The 19,703-nt window shown below is 34.5% G+C and overlaps 2 protein-coding genes across 14 annotated transcripts in view; one reads left to right on the top strand and one right to left on the bottom strand.

Moving 5' to 3' along the window:
- MMS22L (MMS22 like, DNA repair protein) overlaps window positions 1-11,632 on the top strand; it is a 125,884-nt gene extending 114,252 nt beyond the window's left edge. For 2 of the 3 annotated variants that reach the window (XM_034670847.1, XM_002925178.4), the window contains exons 23-25: window positions 8,367-8,463; window positions 9,866-10,033; window positions 10,749-11,632. In XM_034670847.1, coding sequence (XP_034526738.1) covers window positions 8,367-8,463; window positions 9,866-10,033; window positions 10,749-10,830 — 347 coding nt within the window. In that variant the 3' untranslated portion in view covers window positions 10,831-11,632. Of the gene's footprint in view, window positions 1-8,366; window positions 8,464-9,865; window positions 10,034-10,748 lie in introns of those variants that run through there. The other variant, XR_004628574.1, reaches the window with a different exon arrangement.
- Window positions 11,633-17,600: 5,968 nt separating this feature from the next.
- Window positions 17,601-19,703, bottom strand: part of KLHL32 (kelch like family member 32) — a 254,933-nt gene continuing 252,830 nt past the window's right edge. For all 11 annotated transcript variants that reach the window (XM_034670849.1, XM_034670848.1, XM_034670851.1 and 8 more), the window contains one exon: window positions 17,601-18,055. In XM_034670849.1, the coding sequence (XP_034526740.1) occupies window positions 17,894-18,055 (162 nt within the window). In that variant the 3' untranslated portion in view covers window positions 17,601-17,893. The remainder of the gene's footprint in view (window positions 18,056-19,703) is intronic.

Below are 19,703 nucleotides of genomic sequence, written 5' to 3'. Positions count from 1 at the left end.
AAAAAAAAAAAAGAAAGAAAGAAAGAAGAAAGAAAGGAAAGAAAGAAAAGAAAGAAAGAAGAAAGAAAGAAAGAAAGAAGAAGGAAAGAAAGAAAAGAAAGAAAGAAAAGAAGGAAGGAAGGAAGGAAAGAAAGAAAGAAAGAAAGAAAGAAAGAAAGAAAGAAANGAAAGAAAGAAGAAAGAAAGAAAGAAAGAAAGAAAGAAAGAAAGAAGAAAAGAAAGAAAGAAAAGAAGGAAAGAAAGAAAGAAAGAGAAAGAAAAGAAAAGAAAGAAAGAAAGAAAGAAAGAAAGAAAGAAAGAAAGAAAGAAAAGAAAGAAAGAAAAAAAAAAAAAAANGGAAGAAGAAAGGAAAGAAAGAAAAGAAAGAAAGAAAGAAAGAAAGAAAGAAAGAAAGAAAGAAAGAAAGAAAGAAAGAAAGAAAGAAAGAAAGAAAAAGAAACTACTCCAGACTGGTAGATCCAAGAACATAGGGCTTTTTCTCTCCCCAGCTACCAGTAGGAAGGCTATCATCCTGTGAGAGGCAGGATATCAATATTTCTCATCCTGCCCTCAAGCTACGTGATGCTGAGGTTATATTTCAGGCAAGTGTGGCTGAGAGGTGGGGGTTCTGTTCTTTCCCTCAGCCCCCACTCATGCAATGGATGCAGTACACTAAGTATGACACCACTGAGAATACTGGGGCACCAGTCATCCTTGCCACAGCTTAAAGGTGTGAATTCCCTGCCAAGTGAAGCAAGTTGAGGATGCCTGGGGCTTCTGCCTCTCCTCCACAAGTACTCAGTTCCTGCAGTGGGTATGTCACTCAACAAATAGTGGGCACCATTGTCCCATCCCCAACACCAGACCCATGCCTCTGAGTTTCTTCCTGGTAGAGGCAGAGGGAGGAGAAGCAGACCATAGAACAAAGAACTCTTGAATCTCTCCCAAAGGAACCGACTTCATTTGCAAATCAGTGTGAAAAAGTTGAAGCTTAAGGGTGCTGTCAACAACAGTGGAGTTTGTGGTGATAGGCAATAGATAGGAGAATAATAGAGTCATTGGATATATAGGCTGATCTATGGACAGTCTAGTTTGGTGAGAGAATGGTAAAAGAGACAGCTGGAAAGAGCCCTTAGATCAGAACAAATCTCAAACATTGCCCACAGCAGCTGTCTCTTTAGAAAAGCCTGAACTTGGTAGATCAGTCTATAACGAATTTATGCCCCTGGGCATTATAAAAAAACAATAGAGTTATCAGCTTTGATTAGTGGAGCTTCACAGCTGAGTGTGGTCAGAGAAAGGGACAGAGGGACCCTGTCAAAACCACTGTCTTAGAGCGGAGGTTATACCAGCTTTGGGCAATGTTAGAGGCTTTACACCAGGGGGAGAGAAGGGGGAAAAGTAGACTTCACTAAAAAATGTCCAACTTTCAACAACAAAAAATTGCAAGACAGGCAAAGAAAGAGAAGTATGGGGGCGCCTGGGTGGCACAGCGGTTAAGCGTCTGCCTTCGGCTCAGGGCATGATCCCGGCATTATGGGATCGAGCCCCACATCAGGCTCCTCTGCTATGAGCCTGCTTCTTCCTCTCCCACTCCCCCTGCTTGTGTTCCCTCTCTCGCTGGCTGTCTCTATCTCTGTCGAATAAATAAATAAAGTCTTTAAAAAAAAAAAAAGAGAAGTATGATCCATATACTGGGGAAAAAAGCAGGCAACAGAAACTGCCAGTGAGAGCAATCAGATCCTGGATTTAATAGGCAAAGACTTCAAAGTAGCCATTATAAGTATGTTCAAAGAACTCAAGAAAAGCATCATTAACAAAATAAAGGAAGGTATGATGACACTGTCACATCAAATAAAGAGTATCAGTAAAGAGACAGAAATTATTAAAAAAAAAAACGGAGATTATGAAGTTTAAAAGTACAAGAGCTGAACTGAAAAATTCACTAGAGGGGCTCATTAATGGATTTGAATTGGCAAAAGAAAGAATTAGCAAACTTGAAGATAGATGACTAGAGATTATGCAGTCTGAAAAAAAAATGATGAAAAATGAACAGAGCTTTAGAAAAATGTGGGATACCATTAAGTGCACCATCATATATATAATGCCAGAAGAGGGCAGAAAAGAGCAGAAAAAATATTTGAAGAAATAATGGCTGAAAATTTCCCAAATTGATTAATAAACAGTAGCCTATACATTCAGGAAGCTCAGCTAATTCCAAATAGGATAAACTCAAAATTTCCACAATGAGATGCATCATGGTAAAAATGCTGAAGGTCAAAGGCAAGGAGAAAATCTTTAAGGCATCAAGAGAAAGATGACTCATCGTTTACCACAGAACCCTGAATAGGTCAACAGCTAACTTCTCAGCAGAATTAACAGAGGCCAGCGGCAGTGGGGTAACACTTAGTGATCAAAGAAAAAGCTGTCAGCCAAGAATCCTCTATTCTGCAAAACTGCTACCTTTCAAAAATGAAGATAAAATAAAAACATTCCCAGATAAAAACTGAGAATTTGTTGCTAGTGGACCGGCCTTATAAAAAAGGAAATTCTTTTAAAAAATAATAAATAAATAAATAAATAAATAAATAAATAAATAAATAAATGGAAATTCTTCAGAATGAAAGTCAAGTGACCCCGCTAGTGGACCGGCCTTATAAAAAAGGAAATTCTTTTAAAAAATAATAAATAAATAAATAAATAAATAAATAAATAAATAAATAAATGGATTCTTCAGAATGAAAGTCAAGTGACCCCGCACAAGACAAAGAACACCAGTAAGGCAATTATGTAATTGTAAAAGACAGCATAAATACATGTTTCTTTACCATCATTCTCTTAATAGGCTTAAAAAGCAGTTGTATAAAATGATATATATAAAAAAAGTGCTATGTACATAATGTATGATTGGGCCTATAACATGGAAATGCAGTATATTTACCAGTATCGGTACAAAGGAGGTGGTGGGAGCAAAGCTGTATTGGGCTAAGGAAATGACTCCAGATGATAACTCGAATAGACAGGAACAATTATGAGAGAACCAGAAATGATCAATAAGGTTAGTGTCACAAAAGCGAAAATATAGACTTGCTCTCCTTACTTCTCTTTTTCTTTAGCTTTTTTGAAAGACATAAAATTATGTAAAATAAAAATAACTAGGCATTGTTGGGTTTGTAACATTTGCAAAGATAATATGTATAAAAATAATACCACAAAAAAGGGAAAGGGGAATAGAGTTATATAAGAGTAATGTTTCTGTATTTCACTGGAATGAAATTTGTGTAAATCTGAAACTCTGATAAGATGTACATGGTAAGCCTAGAGCAACTCCTAAGAAAATAATTCAAAACCAATGAAAAATCATTTAAGAAATTAAAATGCTATGTTTTAAAATATGCACGTAATGCAGAACAAAAGCAGTAAAGGAGATGAGAGGAACAAAAACCAAGACATTTAGAAAACAAAAGGTAAAATGACTGATGTGAATCCATCTATATTTACAGTAACAATAGTTGTGAAAGGACTGAACTAATCAAAAGTAGAGATCATTGGAACAGATCAAAATAAAAAGATCTACCTATATTCTATATGCAGGAAATACTTTAGATTCAAAGGTTAAAATAGTAAAAGGAAAGAAAAAACACATCATGGAAGCTAAAACCATAGAAAGCTGGAGTAGCTGTATTAAGATCAGACAAAATAGACATTAGACCAAAAAGTCGTTACCTAGAATTAGAGGTGTTTTATAATGATAAAAGGATCACTATATTTAACAACTGTAAATGTGCATCTAACAAGAGAGTACCAAAATATGAGAAGAAAAAACGGGGAGAAATGGAGAAAAAGACAGTTCAGTAGTAATATTTGGAGGATTTTGGGTTTCCACTTCAACATGTAAAGAGCTTGAAAGTCCTCACTCTCACCCTCACAACAAGCAAACAAATCTGAACAGACTGAAAATAGCTCTTCTTCAGTGCATTAGGGTTGAAGTCATAGAGCAAACTGCCACCCCCAAAACTTACATGTGTGGTAGATATTAATCCAGCAATCTCAATCATTTTAAGCGTGAATGATTTACATAAGCCAGTTAAATGACTGAGACTGACAGTGGATAAAAACAAAGCCCAACTATATGTTACCCAAAAGAAACCTATTTTGAGTGTGAAGACACAGATAAATTAAAAGTAAAGGGATGAGAAAAATACTAGCACAATTCAAAACAAAGCTGTAGTAGCTGTATTAATTTCAAACAAAGACTTCGGAACAATAAGGAATAAAAGGGGACATTATGTAATGACAGACTGGGAATAGAGAGAACTGCTTCAGTCTGATGCAGGACATCTACGAAAATCCTAGCTAGCATCATACTTAATGGTGAAAGATTAGATGCTTTTCCCCTAACATTAGCAACAAGACAAGGATGTCCACTTTTGCCACTTCTAGTCAATATTGAACCAGAAGTCCTACTCAGGGCAAGAAAACTAAGTAAAAGGCATCTAGATTGAAAAGGAAGTAAAACTATCCCTATCAGTAGATGATCTGATTTTGTATATACAAAATCCTAAGTACTCTAATAAAAGGTATTAGAACTAATAAGTTCAGCAAGATTACAGGATACAAAAACGAGACACGAAAATCAATTGCATTCCTATATACTTTCAATGAAAATCTGAAAACAAAATTAAGAAAATGATTCCATTTACAATAGCATTTTTTAAAAACCCAGGTAGGAATAAATTTAAGAAAAATACAAGCTTAAGATCTGAAAACTACCAAACATTATTGAAAGAAATTAGAGAATATCTAAATAAATGGAAAAAATTCCTTTTCATACATCAGAAGTAATATTAAGGTAGTGACACTCCCCAAACTGATCTACAAATACAGTGTAACTCCAGAATAGCCGAAACAATCTTGAAAAAGAACAGGGCACCCTGGGCGGCCCAGTTGGTTGAGCATCTGACTCATTGTTTCAGCTCAGGTCATGATCTCAGGGTCAGGAGATCAAGTCCTACATCGGGCTCCATGCTCAGTGAGGAGTCTGTTTGAGATTCTCTCCCTCTCCCTGTCCCCTTACCCCCACTTATATTCTCCCACTCTCTCAAATAAGTCTTAAAAAGTAAGAAGGACAAAGTTGGAAGACACACTTTCCAATTTCAAAGCTTAGTACAAACCAACTGTAATCAAGACAGTGTGGTACTGGCAGAAAGATAGACATAGATCAATGAATTAGAATTGGGAGTCCAGAAATAAACCCGCATGTCTGCGGTAAATAGACTTTTTTTTGACAAGGGTGCCAAGATGATTCTGTGCTGAGAAAATAGTATTTCAACAAATTGTGCCACGTCAAACGGATATCCACATGCAAAGGAATGAAGTTATACCTTTACTTCACACCATATGCAAAAATTAACTCAAAGAAGATCATAGACCTAAATGTCTGAGGTAAAACTATAAAACTCATAGAAAAAAAACATAGTAGTAAATCTTCGTGACCTTGGATTTGTCAATGACTTCTTAGATGCGACAACAAAAGCATAAGGTAAGAGAGATAAATTGGACTAATCTGAATTAAAAACTTTTGTGGTTCAAAGGACAAGCAAGAAAGTAAAAGCCCACAGAATGGAAGAATATATTTGCAAATCATTTATATGATAAGGAAGTTTTACCTGGAATATATTATACTATTATAATTCAGTCATAAAAAAATTTTAAAGTAGGCAAAGAATTTGAATAGACATTTCTCCAAAGAATAAAACAAATGGCTAATAAGCACCTGAAAAGGTGCCCAGCATCATTAGCCATCAGGAAAATGCAAATCAAAACCACAGTGAGATACCACTTCATACTCACTAGGTTGGCTATTATGGAAAAAGTCAGCTAATAACAAGGTTTGGCAAAAACATGGAGAAATCAGAACCCTCAATTACTGCTATTGGGAATGTAAAATAGTATAGACACTTGGCAAAATAGTCTGGTCATTCCTCAGATGGTTAAACAGAGAGGTACTCTATGACCTAGCAATGTCACTCCTAGGTACATACCCAAGATTTATGAAAACATATGTCCACACAGAAATTTGTTTATTCATGTTTATAGGAGTATTATTCATAGTAGCCAAAAGGTAGACTGTCCATCAGCTGACAGATGGATTTTTCTAAATGTGATATACCTGTAAAATGGAATATTATTTGGCCATAAAAAGGAATTAAGTACTGCTACATGCTACACAACATGGATGAACTTTAAAACATTATTCTATGTGAAAGAATCCAGTTACAAAAGACCACATATTATATGATTCCATTTATATGAAATGTCCAGAATATGAAATCTGTAGAGATGGAAAGTAGATTTGGGATTGCTTTTAGGGTGTATCAGAAAATAAAGAGTGATAGCTAAAGACTATCAGGTTTCTTTGCAAAGTAAAGAAAATACTCTAAAATTGGCTGTAGTAATGGTTCCACAATTCTGTGACTATACTAAAAATCATAGAATTCTACGTGTTAAATGGGTGAATTGTATAGAATGTGAATTATTTGACAATAAAGCTGTTAGTGTAAAGAAAAACTAAAAAACTCAGTTTTTTTCAAAAGTTCAATTAAATAAAGATGGCAAATAGTTTTATTAAAAAAAAAAAAAAACACCTGTAACACTGAACCATAGCAAGCTTGATTCATAAAAGCTTCCAAATGGAAACAACCCAGATGTCCATCCACCAATGAATGGATAAACACCATGGGGTATATCTATACAGTGGAATATTATTTGGCCTTCAAAAGAAATAAAGTACTGATGCATTCTACAACATGGATGAACGTTAAAACATCATGCTAAAGAAGACAGTCACAGAAGACCACATGGAAGGGTGCCTGGGTGGCTCAGTTCATAATCCGACTCTTGGTTTGGGCTCAGGTCATGATATCATGGTCGTGAGATCGAGCCCCATGTCAGGCACCACGCTCAGCACCCAATCTGCTTGACATTCTCTTTCCCTCTCTCCCTCTTCCCCTCCCCCCGTTCATGCACATTCTCACTCTCAAATAAATAAAATCTTAAAAAAAGAAGACGACCACGTGGTATATGATTCTATTTATATGACATTTCCAGAAGAGTCAAATCCATAGAGACAAAACATAGATTAGTGGTTGCCAGGGGCTGGGGGAAGAAGAAAGTGGAGAATGACTGTTAAAGAGTATAAAGTTTTTTGGGGAGGTGATGAAATTGCCGTGAAATTAGATAGTAGCGATCCCTTCTCAACTCTACAAATATTCTAAAAACCAGTGAATTATATACTTTAAAAGATTGGTTTCTATGATATGTAAATTATACCTCAATAAAACTGTTACAATAAAGAAACCCAAGACTTACTATTATCTGTGAAGGCTATTTCTTCATATTCTGGTACTTTTTCCACAGAAGAGCTTTTGGAGTTTTTCAAGGAAATGTCTTTTAAGAAGAACCAATTATACTGATTTCACAACTATATCTAATATGAGGAGTTATTTGTTCAATAAAGACAAGTATGCTACATCTTCTTTATCCACCATCCTCATGCCATAGAGAACATTACTAAGTACATATTAATTGAAGTTCATATGTATCCTGTTTTATTCTCCTGCTATATATAGATTAAGAGTTTCTGAATTATTTTTTGTTCTTAGACAAAGCACTTTCTCTCCAGCTTATATTTAATTAGCCAAAAACAACATAACAAAAATTTAGTAGCATTTGGCACATACCAAATTTTCTATTTTCCTACTTTATATTTTTTCCATTTTTATGTACAAATGCACAATTTCAAATGACTTGGTTAAATATTTAAAGAATACAAATGTTCTTTTTGTAACTTTGCTGTCCTTTTTGAAAGGAAGACAGCATCAGAAATAGTTGACTTAAGTATGTGTGTATAAATATATATATCTGACTAATTTTGAGTGAAGGTAAATTGTTGGTGGTTTCTAATTTGTTAGAGAGTGGGAGGAATGTGCCTATGAATTTTAAAAAATCAATCTGCTTGTCTGTAACTCAGCTGAATGATTAAATGCTATCTTTTGTCAGTATGTACTGCTTGCAGAATTAGAATGATAAAATGTTTTTGAATTTGGGTTCTAAGACCTATCTTCACATGTATTTTTTCAGTTATCAGCTTGTAAAAAATAGACTTAAGCTTTTTATATTTTCTTAAAATGGGAGATAAGGAGATAGGGAGATATACTTCAGTACAAAACAAAAACTCATAACTATTTCATTTTGAAAAATAATAAAAAAAGCTGTATAAACTTTAAGAAAACAACATATTTTTCTAAATTAAAAGTGTTCATAAAAATGAGGATCCAGATGGTCAATTCAGACACAGTGTGTAATGCTATAATTTTTCCTCCTAGTTAAAAGGCTGGCCACAGAGAACCTGCAATATATGGTTAAAGCCTGCCAAGTGGGGTCAGAGGGAGAACCTGCCGCCCAGCTGACTTCTGTGTTTAGGTAACTGGAAAATATGCCAACTGGCAAGGGGACTATTGCCAGCCATTTGACAGCCAACATGTTTTTTAAATAACTAATTATCCAAAACATAATGTGTTACTACTTGTTATAGTATTTCAATTATTATATTTTTTTGGCCATAGTTTTGTTACATTGTGTTGTTCTAGTAAAAAAGACAAAAGTACCAGGGAGGAAGATGAGCAAGCTGACTTAAATTCACCTGAGAATTTGGTGATGAAGACTCCTGCATGTATTGAAGAGACAAAATGGGGGTATGTGGGTCATGATGACAGGTGCACAGGCCCTCAGAGCTGCTAAACATGTCACTCGGGATCTAGTGCAGAAGTACGTCACTGGTTTTCTTACCTGCTTTAGATACTGTAGACCCAGAGGCTTCATTGTATTTCATCTGTGAAGCATAGACTGTCTGGGAGTAGATGTGATGTTGGTTCCCCAGAATAGTAATGCGGCTGGAGGGATGTTGCCTGTGTTTTGTGTTTTGTCATCGTTCCCTGCCTTGCCTCCTCTAGAGTCTTTCTGTTATAGCAGGATTTTTAAATATGTCTCACAATTTCTACCAGTTCACTTTTATTATACGTATCTCTGCCCTAGCAGTACAGTGATAAATAACAGGGTCCATTTTCTTCTGTGTTGGATCTGTGATTCCTCAGTCTGTTTCTTACCACATCATTGGCACTTGTCCATTGGTTACAATGTATTTAAATTGTGATCACATGAAATAAATAGTGGATTTGTAAGAACTGTGAAACCCCCCAAAGAAGAAAAAAATTAAAAAACCCTGTAAAACCCTAAGAGGAAGGATTTTATACAAATGAAGATTGAATGTTTGTTATGTACAATTTATTAAGCTAGGTGGCTGTTATTTTGTTGGGGTAGAGTGGAAATTGCAGGGTTAAAACATACAATTCTTATAATAAAAGCCTCTTGTGGGACTAAAATCTCCAGTTAAGGAATATAAAAATATATATTATGAATAACTTGCTTTTCTCATAAAAATATTGTATGATTTATCTAGAAATATGAAGAACTAAGAAATACCTAGGAAACTGGACTCACTTTTTCCACGTCCTTACTGCTCAGATTTTGACACGCAAGGAATAGCAACAAAGTCCCTGGAACTAGATTTTCCTCCTTGTTCTCCCTCCTGGGATCCCAACTCTTCCCTTTTCCTACTAATGCCATCGTTCTGGTCGCACTGAAATAAGCCATTTCTGCCCTTTATTTTTAAGTGTTATAAATTGTCTTCATAGGGCATCTGGATTTTTAAGGTAATCTTATGTGAAATGGTCTTTCTTGCATTCAGGTTACAGCTGATCATCATATAGATACCAGCCCAAGGAACTTCCCCAGAAGTAATCCTGTGTAACTTGATTACTTTCAGGCATTTTATCCAGGATTATGGTATGAGATACGATTATCAGATTTACGGCATTTTAGAAACAGTAGCAGCATTGGACCAGCGGGTTGTTATAGACTTGCTTTCTACCCTCACTCAGTCTCTGAAGGATTCAGAGCGGAAATGGGGCCTTGGCAGAAATATTGCACAAAGGTATGTTCGGATCATTTGATTACATTCTTTGGGCAATGATTATAAAAATCTAGATTCGTTTTCTGGAGATGGCTTATTTTCCCATTCCTAAAAATTTTGGATGTGTTCTTCAAGTTGATGAATGTTTCCATACTATGATTGACATAACCATTCACATACTGTTCTTTTCAAAGTGAGCACCTTAGAAAGCTATGGATTTCAGCAGTGCCGCTATTGGTCAAAACACATTCAGTGCTCTTCATTGGGAAGGGGACTTTAGAGCCTCAGGTGTCTTGTTTTTGTAATAAAATCCATGGTAGCAAATCTACCGTTTGAGGTTTGCTTGATGTACTGCATCAACTATATCCTGTGCATCCAGTGACTAAGAAGAGTGATCCAATTAGATAATATGGATTTGGGTCAAAAATAGTAATGGGGCTTTTTTTCATGAAGGCTTACAATCTAATTTCAGATTGTGCTAGACGGTGTGAAATAATGCAGCACCATGGAAATAGACCTGTAGTTCCTAAATAGGTTGTTTTGGAGGAGTCAGCCCTCATGAGAATCCATATGTTCCAAGTTTGTTAAAGAATCAAAGTACTTTAATCATATAGAGTGGGTGTGGGTGCACATGTGCGTAGACAGACATTCAGGTAGGCTCAATTTGTAAATACTTAAATGAAAAATTACAGAAAAGTAATAAATATATCTACCTTCTTTCCTTTTTCTTAAACAGGGAGGCCTATAGCAAACTTTTATCTCACCTAGGACAAGTGGGACAAGATGAAATGCAGAGACTGGAGAGTGATAATACCTAATATATTTTGTGCTTTGCCCTCTCTATTCATTATAACTATCTGAAGCTGCTTTGCACCGCAATTGTATAATGTTCTGTTGAAAATACTTTATAGGATTTTTTTCCTCACATACCTGTAAGTATAAAGTACATATATAAGGAAATAAAAGTTAAATAAGTGTATTATAATATCTTTGGAAGTTGGCAAAATTACATTCTTTTTTGAAGAGTGTTAGTTGAACTAAGTTAATTTTTTTCTAACTGGGAGTGTCTCTGTGTATGTCTATGAAGCAGGTCTGTACTGGGTGATCCAGGGACTTGTCACTATAATATGACTTTTTGCCTTAGTGATTTGTGTTTATTTCTTACAAGGCATGTTTTAGTACGTTTGTTTTTAAATTACCTGACTTTTCTATGGTGGTTTTATGAAAGGAGGGTTCAGGAGATGGGATGTATGTTTGTCATCTTTTGTTATACCATGTGTGTAGCTAGTTAAATACCCAGCCCACTTACCTCTGTGAGGAATGAGGCTGAGTCTGGCTAAATGAATATACAGATAGTATGTAAAATGTTTTAAATTTAAACCAGCAGTGGTTATGCTTAGGTTCCAACAATTGCCAGATTTTTTTTTTCTCCAGTTATCCTTCTTTTGGGAAATTTATGAAAAGATGTATCAAGGGGAAGGATAAGTAAGAGCTTTTAAGAAAAGATAATAAATAGGGGCACCTGGGTGGCATAGCGGTTAAGCATCTGCCTTCGGCTCAGGGCGTGATCCCGGCGTTATGGGATCGAGCCCCATATCAGGCTTCCTCTGCTATGAGCCTGCTTCTCTCTCCCTCTCCCCCTGCTTGTGTTCCCTCTCTCGCTGGTTGTCTCTATCTCTGTCGAATAAATAATAAAAAAATCTTTAAAAAAAAAAAAGAAAAGATAATAAATAATATTCTGAAAAATCTTAAGATTACAAATTAACAGAAGAGGTCTGAGAAGTCAGCTGATTTATCTCCTTGCTCTTCAGTTAGAGCCTCTTATAATTTAGCATCTTATATGTTTACAGGGAACCAGTTTAGTTCAACTCTCTATTTCATCCAGATTTTTATTTTACCAGTTGGGCTCCTGTCCTTGACTTCTTTTTGTGGTGAGCATTATTTGGTAAAAGAACTCCAGTCCTGGTGTTGGGAACCCACGTGGGTCTCAAACCCAGCTCTGGTTTGTGAACTTGAGCAAGTTACTTAACCTTGCCGAGCCTCAGTTTCTCCATGGAGAAAAAGGAATAATATTCTCTTTCACAGCGTTCTGGGAACAATCAGTTTAATAATGTATGTGAAAATATATTGGTGACATGTGTTCTATTTGAGGCATACAGACATGATTACTAATTATTCATGCACAAATGTAAAGAACACCTCTCAGTTTTGTTCCTCTGTCTCTAATATGTCCTAGATGAATGATCTTTTTTTTCAGATTCTGTCTTACATGTCATGCTTGCCAACTTTGAAGTAACTGTTTTCTTCTGGGGACTCTAGTCTTTATCATGCTTCTTCTGGGTCCTCCCTTTTCTGGCTCAAAAAGTATCTTTCAAAATGAAATATATTACAGTCAGTGAACTCTAGTTATTAGTCCTCTCCTAACTTTTATCTGTGAATTCTAAGCAGATAGTCTATCCCCCCCTCCCCAGGGTTTTCATGACATACAGATAGTCTGTCCCCCCCTCCCAGGTCAACTATCATTACATCAACAAATAGAATGAATAAAAGCCTCTTTAAGGTTACTTAATAGACTTCATAGCAGTGAGTTTCTTTTCATTATGATAGTGATTTATTAAACTTGCTTTGCAAGTTTCAGCAAATGAAGTTTAATCTGTTTAAGGTGATGCTTTTAAAGGAGTTACTTATGTGTATATATGTATATATATATTTTTATTTTCCAAGTGGGATTGATATCTTTGAGACTCTCACTCCTTAGAATATGAAATGTTTAAAGGCTGAGAAAAGCTGCTTCTGAATCATGCATTAGGGTATATATCTGTAGACACTAAGAGTAAATAGTTTGTACTTTAAAAATCAGTAACAAAAAAAACTGACAATACTTGTATATGTGTATAAACGTGTTTATAAGTAAAATTTTAAAGATGCTGTTTTTTTCATTGAAGAAAAAAAAATTTTGACTCACTTCATTTCCTTGAAAATCTTCACTGACCCATCACTTATTCCCCTAAATAGCCTGTCATCTCTAGGGCTGCTGCTTCTCCCATTGTAATGTAAGCCATTCTCTTTTGCTGAAATCTGAGACTATGGTCTCCTTTCTCATGTTCTTTGGCCTGACATTTGCATTTTCCTTTATCTTCTCTGCCCTTCCTTAGTGATACAGCTCCTTCCCACACACTGTACTTTGAAAGCATCTTCATGTTCTTTCTTATGCCCAGTGGTAAAATCTGGCCCTTCACTCGCTCTGCTTCAACATTCTTCCAGTAGTGAATTGATAACACTAGGTCATAATTTTATCTCTAAAATCTATTTCTACTGCTAATTTCTTTCTCAACCCCTTTACTTGGATCCTCCTGAAACCTCAAAGCAACATGTCAAGCTGTGCTTGTTGCCTATTTTAAACTACCTCCTGCCTTTCTTTTCTACCCAGGGAAGACGCTATTTTCCTAAGTCATTTAGTCTTTAAACTTCAGAAGCAACTTGGATTCTTACTTGTTCCCCACTTTTAGTTGATCACCAGTATGGGCTTTTGCAATTTTCTTTTTGCGATCCCGTGCATCCCAACTGTCTTTTCTGTTCGGTGTTGTTGATCTCTTTCTTATCTCCTTATCTCTGATCTCCTTTCCTGCAATTTAACCTCACACAGTTTTGACATTAGTGTTCCTAAAATACTACTCTCCTCTTGTTACTTTTCTAGTCAAGGATGTCCCCTTACTTCCCAGTGTCAGTTAAGCTGATATTCAAACCCTTCAAGCAGGAGACTAGACTACCTTAGAACATCTGCATACCATGTTCACCCTGAGCCTCATTCAGTTTGCCAGCATAAAATACCACCCCTTCTCTAGAAACCTAACTTTAAAACACTGAAATAGGAAGACAGTTAAAATATTCTAGATACATGAGTATTCCAGTCAAATAATTTCTGTAAAATATACAGATGGAATGTAAAAGAGATGATTGAAGGACAACACGGTGATAGAAGGACTTTATTAGACATTCAGATTTGGTTATGATTTAAATTTTAATTGAACATTTAATTAGGTTTTCATGGGGGAGTAAAAAAACATGGAATATGATCTCTGTACAAAAATCATTCAGTATTGAATTCATTTGCATTAGAAGAGTTTCATACTTTAAAACTTTTATATCTTTATCTATTCCTAGTATATTTTTTCTTAAGCATATTTCACTTTTTCTACCTGGGCATCTATATATATATAAAAAAAAATACATGTCTGTAGATCGTGTGTGTGTTTTTTACCCATTATCTTCTTCCATGCTTCATCACAAATTTTTAAAACTACTTTCTTCTTAAAGAATTGTATGTACTTTAACAGAATCTTTGACAGTTTTTATTTTTACTCCCTTTGTTAAGATTATCTGTTATATAAAAATTTGACAAGGTTCTGCAATTGGGAAAAGCCTCTAGGAAACCTATCTTCCCTAAATCCTATAGACTTTTTGTAAACCTTACATTTTCCAAAAACTGATCTCCTGGACCTACTCCTTCTAGGGTTAAAAATACTACCTTGTCAGTCAAGTGTATAGTGTGCCAATATAAATACTGTGCCTTGTTTGCTTAAAACAGTTGGTTTGCGAAGCTAGCAAAGTTAGCATATTTTTTCACATATTTAATAAGATCTAAGATTTGTATTTTGATTCTGTGATAATCTATATTGCAAAGGTTACCAAAATAAGTACCTCATGAATAGAACTGAATAATCTGCTTATTAAAGTTTTTGGTGTGCTAATAGTTATCCAATTTATTGCATTTGTGAATTGTGCTTTCAGAAAGATTCTGGCCATTCTTATTATATATTCATGTTTATAAGTTAATTATGCCTATAATAATATATAACTTTTTAATGTATATAATTTACACTGCGTCCGTGATTATTCTTTTTTATGACAGATTGGCTATTTGAAAACCAAAATAAAAAATGAATATGTTACCTGGAGGAATAATTTCTATCTTATTCCTGTTTTTATACTCTGTGGTAAAACAATAGAGAGTTTTTCAGTTATTGCAGTAGCTGAAAGAGATACAATATACATGTGGTTAAACTGTGAGGAAAATATGAAGAGAAAAAGTGGGAAAAATATCCTAATCATAACCTAATAGGTATTTTGTTATGAAGTATCAAAAGAATTTCATTGCACTTTACATTAAGAGATTAATGTCTTTGCTGGCTTTTATACAAAGGAACATTCTGCTAATATCTATGTGGTGCTGTCTTCTCTTGTAAAGTCAAGTCTTGAAGTGCTGTTTAAGGTGTTGGAAGTTTTATGATCTTCTAATGGAAATTTAGATTATAAATAGAATATGGTCTATAATTTTGAAGAGTAAAAATGGAAGATTACTATAGGATAGCTCACTTAAATGGAAAATACATATTTGAATAGTTTCAATGGAATTTGGTTTATATGACCAACCATAGTTTAATAGAATTTTTATTAGCTATTATTAATAATTTGAGGAAAATGATCTAATAAGTGTTCTGCATTTTATTTTTCCTTGGAGAGGAATTTTGTACTTTAGATTCTATTCTCTGGCTACAGCATAAAAGATGTTTTCAAAAACTATGCAAAACTTTAAAATTCTCTGAGTTCAATTTTGTAATGTTAGTGAATAACACTTTAAAGTTCACCAAGAAGAGGTTTGATAATATGCCAATTTGTTTTAAATGAATAGTTAGAAAAATCTATATAGAAAATATCAGTAAGCTCAGGCAACCTTTTCATTATTAGTCAGGCAAGCTTATTTTTAGACCATTTCCCTTTCATTCATTGGATATAGGATCTGGGATTACAAATGAAATGGTTTTTATAAGGTAAAAACAGCTGGAAGTAAATTCATTTGTCAAATAGAAATTTTAGTAAATCTGAAATTTTTTTTTAAAGATTTTATTTATTTATTCAACAGAGATAGAGACAGCCAGCGAGAGAGGGAACACAAGCAGGGGGAGTGGGAGAAGAAGAAGCAGGCTCATAGAGGAAGAGCCTGATGTGGGGCTCGATCCCATAATGCCAGGATCACGCCCTGAGCCAAAGGCAGACGCTTAACCATTGTGCCACCCAGGCGCCCCTGAAATACTTCTTGCTTAGGTTCTTGTTGAAAGCTGTCTCAAATACTGGAGTCATTTTCCTGACTTGGTAAGGTATTTAAAATGTTTAGTTTACATGATTTATACCTTTTAAAGAGACTCTTTGATATCAATGAACAGTATCAATTTGCACTTTTCAGAGTTGTAAAATTATTCAAGATTTTTTGGCTAAATCTCTTGGAGGCTTTTTATTTACTTTTTTTTTTTTTCCCTTTACCACTAGTCTCTCCTTCTGTTCTTTAACCTTGAATAACCAGATTATTATTTGGAAATTAAAATTTTTGGGTATAACAATGTATAAAGTTAGTGAATTTTGTATTTAGGATTAAAAAGGGTTTATGTTTTCATTCACTTCTGATTACCAAAAGTGTTTCCATGAATAAAATGACAGTTTCCTGTAAGATAAGGATTGCTGAATAATTAAACTATGCCAAAGGAAAAAACAGTAAAGTTTCCTTTTTAGTAAAGGTGGCTTAGATCCTAACAAGGTTAGGAAAAGGGAAAAAAATCATACTTCTTGAATTTATTTTCAAATGTGATTTTTATTTTTTATATACATACTTTGCTATAGACAAAGTAAATCCCAAAACCTCACCTAAATAAGAATTCTTATGCATTATTAAAAGTTTGTAGTAATAAAATATGTATTGGTGGTGGAAAAGAATCCCACAAGTGCTCAAGATTGACATAACCTTTAACAAAGTGGAAAAATTTCTATTAGAATTACCAAGTCTAGGTTCAGATTTATGTCAGAGCACTTTATGGTGCCAAAATTAGTACAACTAATTTTTTTTTAGCTTAAATGTCATTTTTCATTTTTCACTAAATGAGTTTAAACGAGAGTTTTAAATTATTTGAAGAATTTTTTGTACAGACATGGGAATCTTTGTCTTTGGTAAACTCCCCTTTTCCTAATTAGCATCTCTTTCTCGTGCTTTTCAGAATCATTTATCCCATAGTATGTGTTTCAAGTTCTATTTAGTAAATATTTCAAAAATAATCTCCCCAAAGTTCTAAAGACAGTAAAATACCTTGTAATTTGAGTAACTTTTTTTCTTAAGCAAAGTACTTGAGAGCATTTGCCTACTCTTCACAAAATTCTTCTGAATTAATACGGAAATCAATAATTATCCTCCTTAAAAAGTGGGAAAACAAGTACTGAAAGGTAAGCACCTTGCCCAGGGTCACAGATTAACCAAGTCGAAAAATATGGATATTCCAACTGCTGTTCTGGTGTACTATTATTCGTATTACCTTGAATAAAATACGGCATTTAAAATTTTATGATGTCATAATGCTGAGTCTATACTGAGTGGGGCTGGATAATGTTAAATTTTTTAAGAGAAAAATTACAAACCCAGGTTTAAGTAGTAAGGGGATTAACTACTGAATCTTTTTTTAAAAGACCATTGATGACAGTACTTGTGAAATAAATTCCTTACTAACATTATTCCTGTTTTCCTAGACAGCACTGATTTAGAAAAAGTATCCAAGAAGGCTTTAAAGACCCATGGAACAATTATGGACCATTAAGTTGGCATTAAGCTACACCACAGTAAAAGTCATATATATTGTATATTGACACACAAAGAGAAGGGTGACAGGAGTTTTCAGTAATGTATTTTAGAAAACTGTTCATTTTTTTTGCTAATATTTATCTGAATATAAGACGTATAAAACAAAACAAGGAAGCATTGAGTCTTTTCATGCCCAGTATCCAAAGGTGAAGCTTTCCTTTTTCTTCTGTTCATGAGAGTCATTAACAAAGCATTGGCTTTCAGATGGTCCCAATTCTGTGATGAGGCACTTGAAGAGTCTGAAGGTTAGGGCACGTGAAATATGGAGCTGGAAGGAAGCATGCAGCTATTCCATTGGAAGCAAAAGGGAGGGTTGGCCCATAGAATACTTCTTCTTTGCCCTCTCTACTTACATCCACTACCTACAAAAGAAGAGAAGCCTGTATGTCAAAGATGATAGTTCAATATAATTTGCACACAAATATGTAAGTATATACATAAAATGAGGCCTACAGTTGAATTCAGTTATGCCACCATGACCATACATACCTTTAGGCATTGGGTTTTTTTTTCCCCTCACAATATGGTACCAGAAATATGTATGAAGATCCAGGTAAAGTGCTACTATATACATTTATTTATTTAGGTGTCCACATATATATATATGTAGATATGTTTATAAAGATTTAATCTTCAGAACACAGATGAGGTAGGTAGCTTTATCCTCCTTTAACATAAAGATCCTGTGGCTTTAAGCAGCATTACACCAGATAGACCTGATATATCCATCCAAAAACAGTGGAATACACATTTTCAAGTGTACATTCTCCAGGATAGATCATATATTACACAAAACAAATCTCAATAAATTTAAGAAGATTGAAATCATATCAAGCATCTTTTCTAACCACAGCAGTACCTAGAAATAAGTTACAAGAACTGGAAAACTAAACACAAATACAGATGCTCAACAACATGGTATTAAACCAATGGGTCAATGGAAAAAAAAAAAAAGTAAATTCGTGGAAAAAAATAAATGAAAACATTATGGTACAAAATCTTTGGGACACAGACAAAGCAGTTCTAACAGGGAAGTTTATAGCAATCTCAAGCAACAAGAGAAATCTCAACCTAAAGGATCTAGAAAACAAAGCCCAAAGCTAGTAGAAGGAAGCAAGGGATAAAGATTAGAGTGGAAAAAAACTAAAAAAAGAAAAAGAGCAATAAAAGCAAGAGCTGATTAATGAAAAGATAAGCAAAACTGATAAACCTTCCCCCAGACACATCAAGACAAGACCCAAATAAATCTAGAATGAAAAGAAATAACAACCAACACCACAGATATACAAAGGATTACAAGAACTAACAAATTGGACAATGTGGAAGAAACTGATACATTCCTAGAGACATATAATCTTCTAAAACTAAATCAGGGAGTAAATATGAACTGACCGATTGATTACCCATTCAATTTCATTACTTGTAATCAAACAACTACCAACAAAAACCCAGGACCAGATGGTTTCATAGGGAATTCAACAAACATTTAAACAAGAATTAATGCCTGTTCTCAAACTATTCCATAAATACAGAAGAGGAAGGAAACTATCCAAATATATTCTGTGAGGCCAGTATTAGCCTGATACCAAAACCAGACAAAGACATTACCAAAAAACTACAGGCCAACATATCTGATGAACATAGATGCAAAAAAAAATGCTGAATAAATTATTAACAAACTGAATTCACCAATACATTAAAAAAATCATGATCAAGTGGGATTATTGCAGAAAGAAAAAACACTTCAGTATTCACAAGTAAATCAATGTGATAGTTCACATTAAGAGGAAAGACTAAAAATCATGATCACCTCAAGAGATGCAGAAAAAGCATTTCACAAAATGCAACATCCATTCATCACTCAACAAATTGGGTTTAGAGAGAACACATCTCAACATGATAAACCAAATATGAAAAACCCACAACCAACATCATATTGAGAAGTGAAAACCTGAAAGCTTTCCCCCTACGACCAGGAACAAGACAAGATGATCCACTCTTGCCAATTTT

The sequence above is a fragment of the Ailuropoda melanoleuca genome, chromosome 10 (assembly GCF_002007445.2).
Source record: "Ailuropoda melanoleuca isolate Jingjing chromosome 10, ASM200744v2, whole genome shotgun sequence".
Lineage (NCBI taxonomy): Eukaryota > Metazoa > Chordata > Mammalia > Carnivora > Ursidae > Ailuropoda > Ailuropoda melanoleuca.
This window is presented reverse-complemented; position numbering and strand designations above follow the sequence as displayed.